The sequence below is a fragment of the Heliangelus exortis genome, chromosome 3 (assembly GCF_036169615.1).
Source record: "Heliangelus exortis chromosome 3, bHelExo1.hap1, whole genome shotgun sequence".
Classification (NCBI taxonomy): Eukaryota; Metazoa; Chordata; class Aves; order Apodiformes; family Trochilidae; genus Heliangelus; species Heliangelus exortis.
The window spans coordinates 82,736,930-82,757,447 of record NC_092424.1 but is presented as its reverse complement, the minus strand read 5'-3'; the positions used below and the strand labels follow the sequence as shown (position 1 = coordinate 82,757,447).

Sequence of the window (20,518 nt, the reverse complement as noted above, 5' to 3'; positions counted from 1 at the left end):
GTGGCTGAAGTCCCCCACAAGGACCCAGACTTGTGAATCGGAGGCTACTCCCATGTGCCTACAGAAGGCCTCATCTGCTCAGTTTTCCTGGTGCAGTGGCCTGTAGCAGACCCCTACTTTCAAGTCCCCTGTCCTCCTTTTAATCCTGACTGATAAGCTCTCAGCGGGCTCCTCATCCATCCCCTGGCAGAGCTACACACACTCCAGATGGATGCTGACAAAGAGGGTGACACTCCCTCATGTCTCCTTCCTTTCCTTCCTAAAGAGCCTCCATCCTTCCATTCCAGCACTCCAGTCATAGGATTATTTTCTTTAGTGCAAGAGCACAGTGCAGACTCAATGTCTGGCATGTTTGATACCAGGACAGCCAGTCTTTTCTACAAAGCTGCTTTCCAGCTGGTGAGCCCCCAGTATCCACTCATGCACGAGGTTAATCCTCCTCAGGAGCAAGACTTCTGCACTTCCCTTTGTGGAACTTCATTAGATTCCTGTTGACTGATTTCTGCAGCCTGAATTGCAGCATGGATCATTTGATCCAACAATCACTTCTTCTAGTTTTGCACTGTCTAAAAAACTTGGTGTTTTATCACTGAAGATAACATGCTGACCAATAGTGGCTCTGATACCAGCCCTTGGAAGTACACCACTAATGGATGGCCCTTATCCCAGTCACTGGAATTCATTATGCTCATCACAACCATTTGGGCACCATAATTCTGCTTATATCCTATCAGTCTGTCAGTGAGAATGTTATGGGAACCAGTTCAGAAAGCCTTGTTGAAGCCAGGATAACATTTATCATTGTCCCCTCATCCTCTAAGCCACTCTTCTCATTTAAAAGGCTATCAGGCTAGTCAGGCATGACCTTCCCCTCATTGATCAAAGCCAACTACCCTCTACCATATTCTTGTATGTTGGCTTCCAGGAGTATTTGCTTCATCACTTGGCCAAGGATTGAAGCTAGAAGTTCTGCAGTGTCTCTCTTCTTGCCCTACTGAAACTGGACTGACATTTGTTCAAGTCCTTAGGAAGATTCCATGACCACTATAAGCATTTCAAAGATAACCAAGTATGTCCCTGCAATGGCATAAGCCAAAGCCTTCATTACCCAAGGATATATCCTATCAGGATCCATGGACTTATATAAAGTTTGAACATTGCCTAAACTGACCCTCCTTTAGCAAGGGAAAGTCTTCCATGCTCCAGACCTTCCCCCTTATCTCCAGGGCCTGAAACTTTTGAAGGTTGGTATTGCCAGTGGAGACCCAGACCAAGGAGCACATAGCAGCTTTTCCAGGTCTTTTCTCCCAGACAAAAGGCATGCAACAGACACCAGCTGAATGCCTTTAACTCACTCCCTGCTGAAAACAGAATAAGCAGCTCAGCAAAAAACAGCAAACTGAAAATGAAGATAAATTCATAGATCTGAAAGATTTGGCCGTATCAGCTATACCAGCTTTCTAATTTTAGTTTTATCAGTGACCAGTTTCATCATCTTACTTACATGGTCTTATCTTGAAATGTGAAATATGCCTTAAGAATGGGGGACACTAATCTGCTTCTCCACTGGACAGTGAAAAATAAAATTTAACTTTGTACTAAGTATAAGTTACATTTCTAAAAAAGTCCACATAAAAAAATAACTGTGGCTTATCTTTCACTTTCTTCCTTTTTGGAGTTGTATTTAACTAATTGAAGTTCAATTCTGAAGAACAGAATCCACCTTCATTCCCCTTCCATTCACACAAAAATAACCAAATTCAGAGGAAACCTGGAAGGACATCTGAAGAATATACTTCACTTACAACTCTTACCCATACTGAGTTTCATAACTTGATAAGTTAGACACACCTTTAAGGAATACCAAGGCATTCAGAGTTGTTAAAAATAACAATAAAAAGAAGACAGCAAGACTACTCTTTTCAGCTAATAAGATTAAATGTATCAAGAACTCAAGTTTGCACTGTTGGGTTTTTTTCCCCACATCCTTAAAGATGTCCAAGATCAAAAAAGGAGCTTGAATTGATTTGGACTTTCCTATCTTTTTGTATCCAACTTCTAAACTCTCTGCAATACTCCAAGTCACTTTACTTGCATAAACTGGATATCAACCAAGTGGTTAGTTCAGCTAGCAAACCAATCAAGCCAGAACTTGCCTCTCTGCATTTCACAAAGGAAAAAGCATACTGACTCCTCACTACAGCATTTCTGGAAATATACAAGTTCTATTATTTTACAATAATTTGTTCAATGAAATTAACTGCCAACCCTTACTAATTCAAAGAGGTGGAAGGTGAGATGCCTGGAAAGGTAGAAAGTAAAAACAGATGAAAGCTATACAATCTCAAGCATTCCCAAACTGCTACATGACTTCAATGCAATCTCATTTGCTTTCACTAAGTATTTGTTCTGTTTGCATTTTTCTCAAAGTACCCTATGACTCCTATAGCATATTCTGCTGCATAACAAGAAGTCACGGACTTAAGACTTGAGCAAACATGTGTAACAAGGTGTTACTTTTACAGAGACCCTTTAACATAAAGTGGTCTTCCCTTTTTGGTTTTTACTGTAATTGACAGCACAATATAGTTACACTCCCTAAGTGCTCTTAGGTTAGGTTTTAGGCCTAAAGTATTTATTTCTAACAGGCTTCTATACCATTGTCAGAACCTCACATTCTCTTTACAGCCAAACCAGCAGCATCATTCAATACAAAAACTGTGAGAAAATGAAAAATCCCTCAGAACTTTTCTTGAGGAACTTTTTCTGAGACCACGAATACTGGTTTTGAAAGGAAGATGTATTAACTGGTCAGGAAAAACCTTCTGCCTGTCTGCCTCATTCAGGTCCTGAACACCTGAGTGACCAGCTTTCTCAAGGGCTGTGAATTCAAAGGTCTCAAAGCCTTATGTTTTCATTCTGTACTTTTTTAGCAGTAACTGAAAAATCACTAAAAAATAATAATAAAAAAAAGATTTCTCTGCTTCCAAGCAGAAACTTCAAAGATCCAAGAAGAGACCTTTAACAAAATAAATAAGAATATGACATAGCTCTTGTCCTTCAGTAAAGGCTTCAACTTTTTATAAAATATGTTGCACAACTGACAGCAACTGGATCAAGATTATTCTGCATTCAAGTTTTGTTTCTCTTTATAGTGTTTTACAGATGTTCTGTATTTTTCTGGAGAAATACAGATGTGTTTTAATTGTATGTAAACCAGCTTACTACAAGGCAGCTAGCAAAATGCACATAACAATTTAGTTCTTAAGAATATCCCATCACCATCCCAATCACATTGGTTCATAAGGGCAGGAAATTAATGAGTATTGCTGGATGCTCAATGAAATGCAAATTAAATTTTCCTAGACAAGATGGAAAGACTACAGTATCACTACAGTATCTTTTCTGTTGCTCAACTGTTACTAAATTCTCCACCTGAAATACATACAGCCTAAAGAATAATCTGTTCCAAATTTATTTTTTTGTTGAGCAGCTACATAAAAATACAGCCTTCCTGAGGGAAATGGAGAAGTTATTTAAGGAAAGAGAATGAAATTTTCTAGTTCAATTTATAAAAGAAGTGTCATTCCAGTTCAGAATTTCATTGAGAAGATCAGACTTGAAGAGGATAAATGAAAACCAAATGTTTTAACATACAGCTCTGAACCAGACATCAAAAAAATCCAAATACACTTTGCAGTTGAAAACATTCAGTTACCAGCACTTATTCAATGTTTGGAAAAGGAAATTATTGGCAATTTAAAAAGTGGTATGTTGAAATAACAGTAATTTTGTAAATATTCAGTGCTTTGCAGAAGGTTCAATAAAAATAGCATTTATTTAGCAAGCCTAACTTGTTCTTGCCTAGAATAGTCTGAAAGTTGTTTTTTTAACATTTAATTCCACTACCACAGCAACTCTTACTTTCTTTGAACTCCAGCTACCACGGATTTCATACAATGGTCTTTCTCCCTTTAATAACTGCATGCCATGGAACAAGCTGCAAGACAATGACAGTCCTCTTCCACTCTCATTTCTCCAACATGTTTTAAAATACACTGCCAAGTAAAGGACAAGCTAAGGCAACCACTAAAGAAATCTGAGCTATTAAAAAGCACAGTCCTACTGTCACCTTGTAGGAACAGCTGCTAAACTAGCCCAAGATTTTCCAAGTTTACAATCTTCAAGCCAATGCACAGCCACTCAGGAGGGGAATTATTCTACTCAGCAACAAGCTCCCCCACATCTAGAGCACAACATAGAAACAATTCTCTACAAAAATGTCAGAATAACAGCTCTAAACAAAACCTTTCTGAATGGATGCAGGCATTACACAAGGGTTGATGTGAATCACGTAGCTATACACATCCTAGCTAAAAAAGCTGTGAAAACTTAGCTCTAAACACCAGCAAAACAATGTTCTCATCCTATAATTCCAAGCATCAACAGAAATATCACAGAAAGAATGCAACCTATGCTTTAAAATTAAAGAGCTCCCAGGACACAAAAAACTGCCATCTAACCAAGTAAAAATCGGCTGTGCTCACACTAAGAGCTTCTTATCTGTTGTGTGCTTCTGCTGTGAAGAGAGAGATGTAATTCTCCAGGTGAAGTATAATGGTGTGCATTTTGAGATTTGATTTTGAGTTTCTTCAACATTAGAAATAATATAAATAGCCTGAATCAAGCTTTCTCAATTATATATTTCTCAATTAATGAAAAACTTACAGGCTACCAATAGCCTTCAAAAAAAATTTAAAGACTGAAAACAGCAAGTTACCACATTAAAAATGTCTCTGTTGGAAAAAGCACCTGGCTATGTATTTGCACATTGTTACTCAATAGTTCCTGCAATACATCTTCACTCTTTTCTTTTTTGCCAAGACAAAAAACTTTGGTTTTGCAGCTGCTGCAACTAATCATGAACCCATCTATTAGACATTCTCTGCCCACTCTGATCCAATACTGCACATCTATCTGCAAATACCATTTTGGTACAAACCACTACTATTTTAGAATAATCCATACTGGCGATTTGGTTTTGATCTTCCCCCCTCTATCACGGACATGACTAGAAAAGATTCAAGTGATTTAGCACATTTTGTTATCCATGATGAAAGAAAAAGCGTGCTCCTGAAAAGAATCTCCAAAAACACCATACATCTTGATTCTTCTAACCATTAAAAAAACATTATTTCCTTGTTAAAAGGTTGAAAGCTAATGCACATGTTTTAGTGGCCAAATGAGTTTTAAAAAAGGAAAAAAACTAAACAACCAGGCCAACTAATGTAACACACTTTGTTATATAGCAGAGCAAACTAAAACACAGCTACAAAATCACTGAATGGACCAGAGAGCAGAAAGAGTAACTGCTACAAAATACTGAGGTCTTTCCAAAGAAAGCCACTGTCAGTCTACATGACTTCTCCCAGCAATGGATGCAGGCCATGCTATCCTGCCTTTAGATGTGTTATATAGTACAAACTATTTATCTACCATCAGCTTTACCACACGCTTAAGAATAAGGTGTTAATTTGCACACATCCGCTGTTGAAATTTATTTCATTCCATGTCATATTTCAAAGGCAAAAAAATCAGCTTCAGAGCAGAGCTAGTTTATGGGCATTTTATAATACCCATTTCTTTCCCCACGTTCAAGTAGTAAATATGACAATGCAACATCTTAACAAAAGTAGCACTGAAGGTAAGGGACATGACACAAACAAGGACAAATATTAACAACAACTACTATTTAGCTCTCATGATCACAGTAAGTCAGTCACCCTGAAAGGTATTGAATGGCAATGCCAGAATAAAATTGACTTACCTATACTAGGTGGACTGCCATAATTTACTGGGGACTCTGGAGGCCTCCCACAATGTAGTGCAGCAAGAGCAGATCCCTTCCATACAACATGTTTGCAACCTGTTTAAAAAAATTACCCAAAAAATGTAGGCAAGCATTTTTTCACGGAAAAATGCCGAAAAGGCATCAAATACCAAGAACTCTCAAGATTCTCATAAAATGTTCATACTTTTGTTTGTACGAAGCAAAGACTGTCTGCCAGCTCCTAATAATGTCTGCACTCCAGGGACACTTTGCGGAATTTCTTGTTCTAGAAGTGGTCCAAGTCGATGGCATATTTGAAGCAAGTGATCAGGTGCCAAGTGTCTGTAATATTTCACCTATTATATGAAAGAGCAAACACAAAATTTGATTAAGAACAATTTTTTCTTAAGAAATACTGGTTTATTTTTGCCCAGACTGTTACACAAATTCATAAGAAAATTACACTATAGTAAAGATAAAAACAAATAATGACCTTTAAACACAGTAATTCATTCTAGCTGGTCCTAATAACACTTTGTGCAGAGAACTGTTGGTATTTACTGCTTTCTAACTTTAAGGCACAACACATCATAGCCTAATAAGCTTCTTTATAATCACAGTGAAAAACTGTAAAAAAAATCAATATACTATACTGGTCAATTTAAGTTACTGTAAGACAAAGAAGGGACAAAGATTGCTAGGACAGTAACATCTAAAGAATTCCTAGAAGATTCAAATATACCAAATAAGTAACATAGCTTTGTAGAAGACAATGCCAAACATTCTGCCTTAACTCACATAAGCTACAAGACCTTTTTGAGGTTCCACAGATAATTTTTTTTTTTTTACATTTTTCTAAGAAAAATGTTGGCTTAAATAATTCAACTTTAAAATTGGTATACATGATTCTCTATTGGGGCAAAAACATCATCAGTTTTTCAACTGATCATTTTTTTCAAAGAAGCTCCTACTATCACAGCAGATCTTCTCACCACTTGCTTATAAATATGTTGAACCAGTATTAAAAACTAGTTAATTCTTTTGAGCTCCTGTAGTTGTAGAGAAGACCATCTTATATAACAAGGAAAAAGTGCTCTGAAATGTATGACAAGAGCAAAATCCTGTTAAAATAAGGCTTTCTGTTAAGAAATAGCATTTTTTAAATGCATAAGCTATTGTCAGCTTGTAGCATAACAAAGAAAATTCCAAAGAATAAAATTAAGAAACTAAATTTTATTCACTTCTTGTACAGGATTTGGCATGTAGTAGTTTTATCCTCTCTTTCCAGCCTGAAATTCATCTTCACGGCTTTTATACAAGAAAGGAGAAAAAAAGTATTCCAATAAAAGCATGTGATGTTTTGTTATTCTGCAACTAGAGACAGCCGTGACTGACGTTTTAGGCAGAATGATGCTTCTGTATTACACTCAGTTAACAGGAACACACCTCATTCTTTATCAAATGTGCTCCCATCTTGCTGACGCACTGTACTTGCTTCCTGTGTTCTAGCAGCTTGTTATCAGAGTACTGATGTCTGAAACCCAGGCTTTCCCACAACAACACAACCCTCGCCTGAAGGAGGGAAAGTTTGCTCCAGTCGTGGTTTACCCCTCAGCCCCACACTCGCTCACTCACTCCCCCACAGTGGAATGGGGGAGAGAACCAGGAGGGTAAAAGAGCAAAAGGTTGTGTGTTGAAATAGACTAAATGCATCGAGCAAAAGCTGCAAAGCAAGCAAAGCAAAATAAGGAATTCATTCACTACTTCCCATCGGCAGCAGATGTTTAGCTGTTTCCAGCTAAGTAGGGCTTTCCTTCTCTGAATTACATGACACTTGCAGAAAGCCTTGCAAGCTGTATGAGTCTGACTGCCTGAAAGTTAAAATGACTTGCAAAATTCACAATTAAAAAGGGGCTTTTCTAAAAAAAAAAAAAAAATTTAGAAATTATTTATTTTCACAAATTTACAGTTGATTGTACGGATTAGTTAATTTAAAATTACTACATTACATATCACCAGTCATCCTGATAGAGGAGTGTGCAAAAAATAACTCACTGAGTTAAGAACTAGCTAGTCTGATTCATTTTTCTTTATCATTAACATGCAAGTAAAACTTGCTTTTTCTACTTAAAGGATAAATCATACTCAAGACACATGCTTGAGAGCCCTAAAATCAGAACACACAAAGCCAGAGTTTCTGCTATCAACAGCCCTGATCCACTTCTGTCACCTCCGTTCTCCTCCATTCCTATCAAAAGGAGTGCAAAAACTTGAGAAATACTGTCCTTTGAACAATTCTCTCTGAAACCAAACTTCACATCTCCAGAATCTGAACTTACCTCACAAATATTAATAATTAGTGCTGTTTTTGTTCAGCCACAAATACTAGAACTACATTTGCAATACAGCTCTTGTTCTGTCCTGCTTAAGACCCTTCAGTTTTATACATCCTCACAAATGCACAAAATCTGAAGTAAATTAGGCAAATCAGCGTTGACACATCACAAAACTAAAGTTAGTTGACATCTTTGAGTCATATTTCTCATGATTTGTCATAAGCCATGTGCTCACTTTTTCATTTTAGCAGAAACTAGGCAGGCTCAATTCCTTCTTCAGTTTTTAAAGCAAACATTTTGAAAAGAGGGATCTATTTGTATTATTCTTGATCACACCTATTAAAGATCTTAATATATACCTTAAACCCACGCTACAGTCTCTTCACATTTAGGACCATTTGTATGAAAACAGCTTTTTATGCCACGTTACCCAGTAGTTTTGTGATCCTTCTACACAGCATCATCTGAATAATCATTGTTCACTACCATGCAGCATTTGCAACCAGCTTATTAACAAACTTATTTAACTATAAACATGAGCTGTACACTGAAGAAACTTGTAAAAATAAAAAAGTAAACTTCATTTCACCATAAAATCTGCTAGGGAAAAAAACCTCTTACTTCATTAGAGGTTTTATTTGGACTTCTTTCCCTTTCTCCTCCTAGAAAGTAAATGGTGTAAATGAAACAACTTATTTTAAATAGTCTATCTTGTAAGTTTTCTCCCAATGAAACACCTTCTGCTCCATCAGAAAAAAATATTAATCATAACAATATTAATAAAGTTACAGTTGAATGAGACCTACAATCATGACCTAGTCCAACTCCCTGAACATTTCAGGGCCTATCAAAACTTAAAGCATGTTATTAAGGGCATTGTCTAAATGCCTCAAGCACCAACAAGCTTGAGGCATCAACCAACCACCCAGGAAATCTCTTCCAGTGCCAATTTCTATGTGTGACTACAAGCATTACAGTAGAAATCACAAAAGAAAAGAGTGTAACAGAAATTCACCTTAGTCCTGATTTCTCTCCTTCGAGAAAGGAAGAAAAAAAATAAAATAAAATAGCAGAAAAGAGAACCACAGTGTGCTACCAATAACTCATGAAAGAACAAGGTAGTAAGTTTAATTAATATATTCAAATGACACAAAGTGACTTGGCTGCTAAAATGATTTGGACTGTTCTAAAGTGCAGCCTACCAAGAAATAATTTTAAAGCTGACAAACTGTAAAAAGAAACCAGAACCCACACAAATTATACCTACTACCCTCTGTCCTCCTCTCAAAACAAGTAACAAAAAAACCCACCACCACTTTCAAGTCAGATTTAAGTAACAAAAAAAAGAAGATGCGTAAGTATTGAAAATTCATACAGCTCTCAAGTGAAAACTGAACCCCACAAACAGGAATTTAAAAATCCTACACCAAAACTGTGATGTTAAACAGTATATAAATAGCATAGATTTTTATCACACTGGTCCCACCTATCTGAAATTCTAGCTGGTTTCTTTCCTCCTTAGGCTGCTTGTGCTTTTTTCTTCCAGAAATGCACAGAAGACATGCTTTTGGAAGCATAATAAGGAACTCTGTTCAAATAGATTTTTCCCATAGGACAGTAACATTTCTTAAACATTACTATAATGAAAATCAGAACTGTGTTTGCAAGTAAAGAAATTTCCAACCACAAGAACAAATAATATTTTCTAGAAAAAGCAGCATTGGCTTCCACTTCACCCTTTACCTACTGACCCTAACTTTACTTACTCCAAACAAACAGCATGGGAATACACAAGCAGCTACACAGCAATTTGAACGAGAATTCAAACCTTTATTACCTTTCAAATATGTGTAAGTGCTAGTATTTTCATTGTGCATGACTCTGCAGAATAACTCTGCATCAGAATCACAATGGATGCAGAGAACAGAATTAACAGATCTAACAGAATCATGCTTTGACCTCAACTCTTTAGTTAAATCTGTAATACATAAAGCAGCAATTTGCTGCCAGTGCTTCAGACATCAAGTAAAATATAACCCTGTCCTGGATTCTGCTCTGAGCACTATGCACGCTGAAACGTTCTCAAAAGCATTGTTGTTGGGCTGATTTTTTTCCCCTCTATGCTAACAGCTAACCTGCTTAACTAAGAGTTTGACTGTAAACATCTTTCAGAAAAACACATTTCTACACAGGGACATTCAACAACAAAATCTAAGGGAGTCAGCTACCTATATTTCAAGATGCAAGAGTTCAATCTCACTAACACCAGCAGCAACCTCAGCTAAAATTATTCTGCCATGTAACATATTACCCCAAACAAGCTTCAAATTGAATTACAGTAATTGCTGTACATATCAGACCATCAATCTAATTGAGAACCCTGTACCATCAGCCACTGCCTTATCACTTTAAATTTAAGAATTGCAATAAAGTGCAATTGCTTTTCTCTGAAACATCCCCATTCTCTATGTTTTTCTGGGGATTTGGGGCAGGTTGTTGTTTTTTTTTTCCACAGAATCACACAGAATCAGCCGGGTTGGAAGGGACCTGTGAGATCAAGTCCAACCCTTGACTCACTACCACTGTGGTTACCAGACCATGGCACTGAGTGCCACATCCAGTCTCTTTTTAAAAACCTCCAGGGCTGGACAATCCATCACCTCCCTGGGCAGCCCATTCCAATGCCTGATCGCCCTCTCTATAAAGAATTTCTTCCTTACATCTTACCTAAACCTCCCCTGGCAGAGCTTAAGTCCATGCCCTAACTTGTAGCTACTTGGGAGAAGAGACCAACCCCCCCCCCTGGCTACCCCCTCCTTTCAGGGAGTTGTAGAGAGTGAGGAGGTCTCCTCTGAGCCTCCTCTTCCCCAGGCTGAACAGCCCCACCTCCCTCAGCCCTTCCTCATAGGATCTGTGCTCGAGTCCCTTCACCAGCCTGGTTGCCCTCCTTTGGACCTGCTCCAGGACCTCGATATCCTTCCTGAACTGAGGGGCCCAGAACTGGACACAGGACTCGAGGTGTGGCCTCACCAGGGCTGAGTACAGGGGCAGAATCCCTTCCTTGGACCTGCTGGCCACGCTGTTCCTGATACAGGCCAGGATGCCATTGGCCTTCTTGGCCACCTGGGCACACTGCTGGCTCATGTTCAGCTTCCTGTCAATCCAGACTCCCAGGTCCCTTTCTGTCTGGCTGCTCTCAGCCACTCTGTGCCCAGCCTGGAGCTCCCCATGGGGTTGTTGTGGCCAAAGTGCAGGACCCGGCACTTGGCCCTGTTGAACCTCATCCCATTGGAATCAGCCCAACTCTCCTGTCTGTCCAGGTCATTTTTGGTTGGTTGGTTGGGGTTTTTTTGGGGTGTTGTTATGTTGTGGTGTTTTTTGTTTTGTTTGGTTTTCTGTTGGAGTGGTGGGGAAGAGATAACAGGAAGGGAGAATTGCAGAGTTAACTATTTTCCTCAGTGTGTTTATTTCTCTTGTACTTTCTAATTATGCTTGAGCTATAAGTATATGGACACTTGGCCACTATTTCTTGAAATGCCAATTATTATTCGCAATCATTATTATTATCATCTCATTATATGAGATTACTTTTTCTCTATGAAACAGACCTGTATGAAACCATACATCCCAAGAACATACCCGTTTTTTAACTGCTTAATGCTTTGAATAGGTGTGAGACAGAGCAGATAAAAAACCCCAAACCTCAGTATAAACATGCTGCAAGCTTCCTACTTAGCATATGAGAAGGTATGAACACCAGCAGTATTTTCAGCCTAACGAACTAAGACATTCAATTTTATCTATTAGTCAGTGCTTACTTGTCAATCTTAAATTCATTCATAATGTTGAATGTTTTTTGCTGTTGCCGAGTTCTGTTGCTGCTGCATTTTTTGTTTTGGTTGTTGTTTGGTTTTGGTTTTTGTTTTTTAACAAAAATGTACACCTTAGAAACTTGATATGCTTTTTTTTTTAGCCCATCTCTGCCTCCTCCATGATTCTTATTCTCAGTTTGAAACAACTAGCACAAAATAGTTGCATTAGCTAATCCTCTTGACTATCTGTGGAACAAAATAAATATTCCACACGTAAACAAGTGTTCCTCCTCCTCATAATCATTTGAGCAGTGGGGCTCTAACATCACCTACATTTCCAGCTATAGGAATCATCTGTAGAACAGAAATGCTTGTCTTTTAGAACTAAATGAAATAATTTAAAGTTTATCACTAAACAGAAGCACGGATAATGACACCAAAACAACTGCTAAGAAGCACAGTGGTTTCAGACACCCTGCCAAAACACTGTATAGACTTTCCCCAAAATACTGTTAATAACAAAAACTAGATAATGATGAAGCTTTCTGATTCAATGGCAGTTTTATTTTTATTCCCTCTTCTTTGAATACCTTTACAGCACAAGATTTCCTGAAGGAACAAACAACTTACTATCTGGTTACTTATTAAGAAACAGAATAATTAAGCAGTAACCTCAATCTTGCATAGAAGACTTTACTATGTTAGGTATTACATGAACATGAAATACAGTGTCAATGTACTTTAAGTGTCCTAGTCCCACAGATACTTTTGTAGCTTCATATACCTTTGCAGAACCAAAATGAAAGAAAAAAATAACCACGGGATGGCCCGAAGATGAGCTTTGCCATTTTCACTTTAAATCCCATTTAGCTAACTGTGAGCAGCAGAAGAGGAAGGGACAAACGTGAGCTAAACAGTAATAAACAGTTGCTGAGAACAACAATGCATACTGCCTACTAATGCACAATCTTCCCATTTGATGTGAATTCCCTACCTTACCCCTCCTGAATTCTAACTTAAGAGAGCAGACACCAATTGTGTGAACAGATCCATTCTGGTACTAATCATATACACTATGATGCTTGTACCCTAGGAGATCTTAAAAAACTTCAACAAACCAACAACAAACACATACTCTTACAAATAAAACAAACCCCCTATGGTAGCTCTAAACACTTATGGTAACTCCTAACACTAAGCTTCATCCAGCTGTGCTCCACTTTGGTCCCAAAAGCTGCGGCTCCCAGCCCATTCCCCAAACCCTCCATGCGTGCCCCTGTCACCTCCCTCATGGTGGTGGCAGGAGCCATGTTGCTGAATGCAGAAAGAGAGCTGAACTACCTGAAAAAGGATATTTTTGTGCTGTTCATTTTTTGTACAGTTTAGCTCCCACGTCCACCTGACCACACGTTTGGATGAGCGCTCGTGCCTACAGAAAGGGTGCAGCAGAAACACGAGGCTTTCACTCACGGCACACGATTACAGCACAGGTTATGTGCACAGCAAAACTGCAACAGGAAAAAAGTTACCCTGAAGTCAAATGATGCACCAGGGCATGTGTGGAGGCTCCAACAACAAATGTGTTTTGAAATCCAACTACACAACACTTAATCAACATATTTAACCACAATCTATAAACAACTCGCTGGCTGCCTTGCTCTGCTGAAGTGAGCCATTAATGTTAACTCTTAAAACTCCTCAATTTCTGTCATGAGAAACCTGTAATATTTCAAAAAGAAGAGAAAAATACCTGGCTTAAACTTACTAAGTTTTAGCAGCTCACATCAAAGAAAAAAAAACATCCTGAGAACTGTTACTGAAGAGTCCCACCTTCCTTTGTACACCAAGGCTGAAAGTGGCCTACCAGGGACTCAATTCTCAGAAAGTCTTTGGTGACAGCACGAATAGAAATTTTAATACTTACAAAATAAAAACAAAATTAGCATTCCAAAATAAGATAGTGCACTCTCAAAGCAAGATTCAAGTGGTTTATCCCACAAATCTTTGACTGTGGTAAAGCACAATATATAAATATTTGAAATAAGAAAAATCATTTAATACAAAACATGGTAAAATGGCATTTCTGAAGTCATGGGGGTTTTTTTGCATTACAAGCCTGCACAGCACAGTATTACTATATAATGAAATATTTAATTGGCCAAACAAAAAAAATTAAAGGCATTTACAAGACAAAAAATTGCATTGGATTTAACATTATTTGCACAAATTACATTAAAAAATAAATTACCTAAGGCTGTGAATTTCAGCCTAATAACAGAAAGTTAACTCTAATAATTCCTGATTAATGTTTTCAAAACAAGGACAAGAGCAGGAACATCACAATTGCTTGAAAAGATATCCACTTAGACAGACATGTAACAAAAGGCATGGTTTTACAAATAAGAAAACAGAAGCTTGGGATTAAACTCCATCTGCTGTTACACAGAATTTTTATTCTCTCCTCGAGTAAAAATCTGACACCTAACACTACGTTTACTGGTATTTTTAGATCTTAGCTTTTCTCCCTTCAGACTTGTCTATGAAGTTTAGTGAAAGCTCAAGGCATTCAATCCTGAGAAGCGGTGACAACGCATGAAAAATATGCCTTCTTCAGAAAGAAGGGTCAGTATCTTAAAGCTAGAATAATTTTTGTCAATTAAAATAATTTAAGAAACAGAAAACTTGCTCAGCAGCAGCCTTTAACTTAAAAGCTACAGATTATTAGGTTTGAGACAAGTTTTTGGAAGCATAATAATGTACTCTATTCAAATAAACTTTTCCCATAGGATACTAACATTTCTTAAACATCACCATTTCACATGGTGAAAAACACGTCTTTTGTACAAAAACAGAACTGTCACCCTGCACACACACTCCAACTGTTACAAACCTGGACACTGTAATATAAAGTTCACAAATCTGACAACTGAAGCAAGAGCAGACAGGACAGGATGGAGATGCTGACATCAAGAACAAAGTAACCAAATTCTTCCCCCTCCCAAGATCTAGGTAGAGGACAAAGCGGGGAAGGGCATATAAACATTTATCAGGAAGCAAAGAAAACTTTGTTAGCAACAGAAGACTCAGAGAAAAAACCTAGTCAGTATCACATCTCCAAAAAAACCCAAGAAAAAATTATCCACGATTAAGTCCAAATTTTGAAGAAGTACATTTTATGTCATTACGTACTTATTCTAACTTAATTAGTACTTATCTGCATTCCAGCAAATAAAATATCTCTTTTGGAATATAGGGTCTGAATTAACTTTTTCCTCATGAAGTCTTCTTATACAACTTTTTGTATTCTTTTATCCATCTGTATTATGACTATATAGAAAATACCCAAATCCATTCTACATTAAGACTGCACCCTCAATTTTTTATAATTTACAGGCTAAAAGATAAAGATTCATCGTTAAGTTTTAGTGAGCAACTTCTGACTATTGTTTGAAATGGGTGATACGACCTTAAAAATAAGAATAGGATAACATATCATGCAAAAGTACCAGTGCTTTGAAATTCCCAGATGAACTGCTATATGACCTTTGATTTCAGGAAGACTGAAAATTATTGGTATGTAAGAAGAGATCTTCAACAAGAAAACTTGTATCAATCCTTCCACATCACGTGTATTAAAATACTTTGACCAATTCACCTCTCTCTCCCCGGAAAACTAATGCAGTTGGCAAGCCTGTTTCAACTACAATAAATACTTATGACTGATACTGTAACATCTGTAATATAAATAACATTATGTGCCATCAGTATCAAACGCATTAAAGGCAGGAACTGTTCTATCTCCTTTTGTGTGAGCTCAGAAGTTCTCCACAGGTCTAAATCTCAGAAGTACTGGACTGTAGCACTGCTATGACCAACCAAAAAGCCTGAGGGGGAATCTTGTTTTGAACAATTACAAGTAGGGCTGTTTCCCTCTGAAATCCTACTCAGAAATTCAGAACCTAAATAACAGTGCACCTGTAATGGAAACAATACTAACAAGTCACTAAACAGACACAATTCAGACATCTTCATTGCTGTTTTCCCAACTGCTGTAGGTCTCAAAGAAGTAATAATTAAAAATAAATAAATCCAGGCCCCTCTCTGCTAGGAAGAACTACGCCACTGCAAAGATTTATAATTTTTTTTTTTTAATCAGCAGTCTTCACCGGAGATGAAAAGCACATGCGGGAAAAGTAAAAGTAAAATAAAACACCAAGAAGCAACAAATCCCTAAACCACCAGTCGAATCTGTGATGCGAGCCCGGCAAGCCCAGCTATTCCTACACACCTGATACGCTGTATATCAAACACGCAACACCAACACCACGCACCTTACCGGCACACACACGGAGCCAGAACGGACACCTCAAAACCAGCCCGCCCCCGATGCAGAGCCCCACCACCGCAGCAGCACACCGAGGAAAATACACGAACCGCCTCAACGCGGGGACCCACAGGGAACCGACCCGATGGGGAGGGAGGCTCAAACCTCGGAGCCGGTGGGGCGGAGGGGCCGTGAGGGATCGGAGGGGCCGTGAGGGATCGGAGGGGCCGTGAGGGATCGGAGGGGCCGTGAGGGATCGGAGCGGCGGGGCCATTGTGCGGGCGGGCGGGCGGCGCGGCGGAGAGCGCCCCCGCGCGCTGCCTTCCCGCCGCTGCCGCTACTGCCGCCCGCCCGCGCGCGCTGGCCCCGCCCCGCCCCGCGCGGCTCCCGCCTGCCCGCACCACGTCGATGACGTAGCGCTATTTCCAGCCCGGCCAGGCCGGGGCTCTCGCGTTACGGTGGTTGTTGTTATTTACCCCGCGACACCGGCACCCCTGTACCCCCCCCATGTCCCCCTATACGTTTTCTCCTCAGGGTCGGGAAGAGAGGGGGAAGAGGTGAAGGTGGAGAGGAGCGAGATTGTTTTGTTGTTTTGGTGTGGGTTTTTTTTATTTAAAAAAAAAAATCTAAGTTGTGCTTTTTTTTTTTTTTTAAGTGGTATTTTTTTTTTTGCGGGAAATTCAATTTTTTTATTGGGCTGCTCAGGGAGAGCGAGGGGAGAAAAAACTTTGCCCGCTGCACGGCGGTCGGCCCCAGCCGCTCCTCTTACCAGGTTCTCGTAGCTCCGGGGATGCTCCTTGCCCGTCCAGTCCGTACGCTTGGGCAGCAGCTAGGGGAGGGAGAAGAAGGCACCCGGTGAGCGGCTCCCCTCCCCCGAGGAGCCCCCCAGCAGTGCCCGGGATGGGGCGGGGGAAGCGGGAGAGAGCGAGGGAAGGGGGAGGGAGGCCGCAGGCGGGGCGAGCGCCGGGTGCGCGGCGCCTCTTACCTCTTTCTCTGCGACTTCTCGGATCAGGACCTGCGGCAACAACAAAGAGGGTGGGGGGGGGACAAGAGAGGGGGAGCGGTTTTACAAAAAGAAAAAAGGGAGAAAGGAAGGGGACGCGGCTGCGAGCGCGCCGCCCTGCCCGGCCGCCCCCTCCCCGCCAGGCCCGGTGGCGCCATCCATCCATCCCCTACCTGAGCCGCTTGCTGGCAGGGTCCGTCCTCCAAAAAGCGAGCGATAAGGAAGTAGAGCTCTGAGGGGAGAGGAGAGGCGATGAGGACTGGCGCTCGCCCCTTCCCCGCGGGCTTTTCTTTCTTCCCCCCACCCCGCCGCCCCTCTCCGGCTCCCGCTCGGTTCCCGCCGCCCCGCACGGCGGCTCGCCCGGCACTCACCCGCTCGCAGCTCCGCCGTGTGCCTGCTGCCGCCGTCCCCGGACATGGCGAGGCGAAAACCGGGGAGGGGAGGGGGGGGGAAAGGGGAGGGGGGGGGGAGATCGGGCCGCGCTCCCGCGGCAGCGTCGGGGCCCAGCGAAACGCGTCCGCCCGCCCGGTAGCTGTCACTGTTCGTTCACCAGGAAGAGTCTCGGCTCCACCATTCAACCCACGGGCAGGAGGAGGAAACAACAACTCACAGCAACCCGCCGCCAACGCCGCTGCTGCTGCCGCCGCCGCCAGCCAGCGAGCGCGAGCGAGCGCGATCCCTCCGCCCGGAGAAAGAGTCCCCTCCTCCTCCTCCGCGCCCCCCTCCTCAGCCCTCCCGGCCCCTCGCAGCCCCTCCCCCTCCCCCCCGCGCCCCTCAGTCCCCGGCGGCGGGGGCGGTCAGGCGGGGATAGGGGGGGGGGAGCCGGGTCCCCTCTGCCCCCTCTCCCGCCCCGACGCGGTTCCCGGCGCTGCCCGGCTGAGGGGGAGAAGGGACGAGGGCGAGCTCTACGCCTTTATTAGCGGGCAGGCGGGCTCAGGCAGAAGATGTCGGAGAGGCAGAGGCGGGGTGGGCGGGAAGGCGGCGGGCTGGCAGCTGAAAGGCGCTTTCTCTGCGAGGTGCGGGCGGCCGGAGCGCGGAGGGATACGACGTTACGGGGAGGAGGGGCCGCGGCGGGGCAGCGGCGATTCGCGGCGGCGGCGGCGGGGAGGCTGGAAGTTACCGAGTTTCAGTGTCGCAGAAATGGGAAGCGGGCGAAGCCAAAATGCCCCCGGGGAGCGCGGCCCCGCTGGGGAGGCGGGCTGAGGAAGCCCGGCCCTTCCCCACCCCCCTCGAATCCCCCCCCTCTACCCCTCCGCCCTTCTCCCCCCGCCCGCCGCGGATCCCCCATCCCCCGTACCAGGCCCCTCCCGGGCGCGGGGTTTCGGCGGCCCCGGGGCTCCCTCAGAGCCCGGCAGGGGCCTCGGGGCGCTGCGGCTTTGGCATTAGCGCGTAAGTGCCAGTGTCACGCGTTGTTGGTTCTTGCGACATCGTGCCCGGGGCTGGGTTCGTGGTTTAGGTCTGGGGTGGGGTGAAACCCCAAACAACCCGAAACGCGCTTGTATTCGTTGCTTGGCAGAGCTGCCTCGGCCAGCGCTGCTGCTGGGGTCTGGGTGCCTGCCTGCGGCCGTCGGGCTCGCAGGGTGCTCGGTTTGAGAACTTTCCTTTGGAAAAAAAAAAAAAAGAAAAAAAAAAAAAAAAGCAGACAACCTCAAACAGCTATTAATGATTTTATTCATTGTTCTTGCCGCCAGCCAAATCAGCCTGACGAATCTTCTTGGCTTCTGGGAGCGATGGCAAGAGGAGGAGTGTTGTCAACGCGAGGACAAGCGAGGGATGGCGATGCCTGCAACCTATGGCTGAACTGGAGGTAATTCACTAGCGGATCAATAACGTACCGAAGGTTCCTGAAAGGCTGCAACATTGTACTGAGCATGATTAGCGATTAAATCATTTATTTGTTTAATGTTTGGTAGGTCGACGATACCGAATAAACCTTCTGATTGGTGCTGTAACCGTTTGCTGCTTACAGTCAAAAAGGAAAAGAAAATAAAAAACAAAACCAGAACAAATGTCCGCCAATAATTACCTTTAAAAAAAGTCCAAAAAACAAAAAGCCAACCCGCACCGAAGAGGAAGGGGCTTAAAGGAGCGTAATTATTTCTTTTTATGGTTTGCAATGCATCTGTCCTTTTTCAGGTCGTGTTAGGGCCTTGCAAGAACAAACATGTTTGTGGACAATAATGAATTTAGCAGGGATCGATCTGAGCAGGGGAAGCTGTCAGGTTTTTTAATAGTTATTTTGAGCCATTTATTAGGTAATGTAACCTGTGCAGCAATGCCAGAAGTACATTTAAAATGATATATAAGTTAGACAAAGAATATTTTGTGCATAAAGACCCCGAAGCTCTCAACTGTGGAACTTTTAACAAAATTCAATTTAATCTGTACTTCTGTGTAACTAAGGGGAGGCTGAGTTGAGCATTTTTATGTGTTTCCAAGGCCCACGAGCTCCGTGTAGGAGCCTACTGCTTGAGCTTTGTGCTTGGCACAGCAAGAAAGCTTACTGCAGCCACCCTTTTGCTTTATTGCACAAACGTAACCGTGAAAGGTTAGAGAAAGGAGGCTAAGATGCCACATGTTCCTGTAAAGTCGTGTTATTAAAAGTGATAGAAATTAAGATTTATTTAGCAGATGCCTAGGTCCTATGTATTTTGACACACAATTATCAAACGTCCTAAAAATTCTTCAGATCATCACCGAGAACATTGTCTGTAATCAGTAGGGTTAATGTATTTTGTAATGCAGGGGAAAAAAAAAATTAAGATGCAAAATCGTGCATACTAGATTTGAGTACCTAATCTGTAGCTGCACTCACTTTATATATTTAAAAACGTACGGGTGTTTCCCTTTCCTGGTTTTTATAACAATAACCACTCTGTGATTCAGCTTCGTTTTAAACCCACACTTCAAATAATTGAAATGGCAATGAAATCATATTTATCATCTAATAAAGACTGAAAAAAATAAAGCGACTTGACTCTTTTCTTAGTGATGTAAAATGTGCATTGCAATATCTCTCGTAGGTGGTTCTCACAACAAAGGGCTACGTGAATAATGGGATTAACATTTTAATTTTCCCTTGGTGTGTACATAAAATATATTTCTGTATGACATTACTAAAATTGCTAAAAAAGGAACAGAGACATTTTAACAGTTAAAGAGGATGAAAGTAGAGGAAAATTATCCTGAATGGATTGAACTTCCCTGTTCTTT

The 20,518-nt window shown here is 41.6% G+C and overlaps 1 protein-coding gene across 3 annotated transcripts in view; it reads right to left on the bottom strand.

The window, feature by feature from the left end:
• The window catches only part of PHIP (pleckstrin homology domain interacting protein), a 113,411-nt gene extending 95,647 nt beyond the window's left edge, over positions 1-17,764 (bottom strand). For all 3 annotated transcript variants that reach the window (XM_071741498.1, XM_071741499.1, XM_071741500.1), the window contains exons 1-6: positions 17,677-17,764; positions 17,479-17,537; positions 17,288-17,317; positions 17,072-17,131; positions 6,036-6,186; positions 5,828-5,926 (exon numbers count right to left, since the gene is read on the bottom strand). In XM_071741498.1, the coding sequence (XP_071597599.1) occupies positions 5,828-5,926; positions 6,036-6,186; positions 17,072-17,131; positions 17,288-17,317; positions 17,479-17,537; positions 17,677-17,722 (445 nt within the window). In that variant the 5' untranslated portion in view covers positions 17,723-17,764. The remainder of the gene's footprint in view (positions 1-5,827; positions 5,927-6,035; positions 6,187-17,071; positions 17,132-17,287; positions 17,318-17,478; positions 17,538-17,676) is intronic.
• Between the last annotated feature and the right edge of the window lie 2,754 nt (positions 17,765-20,518).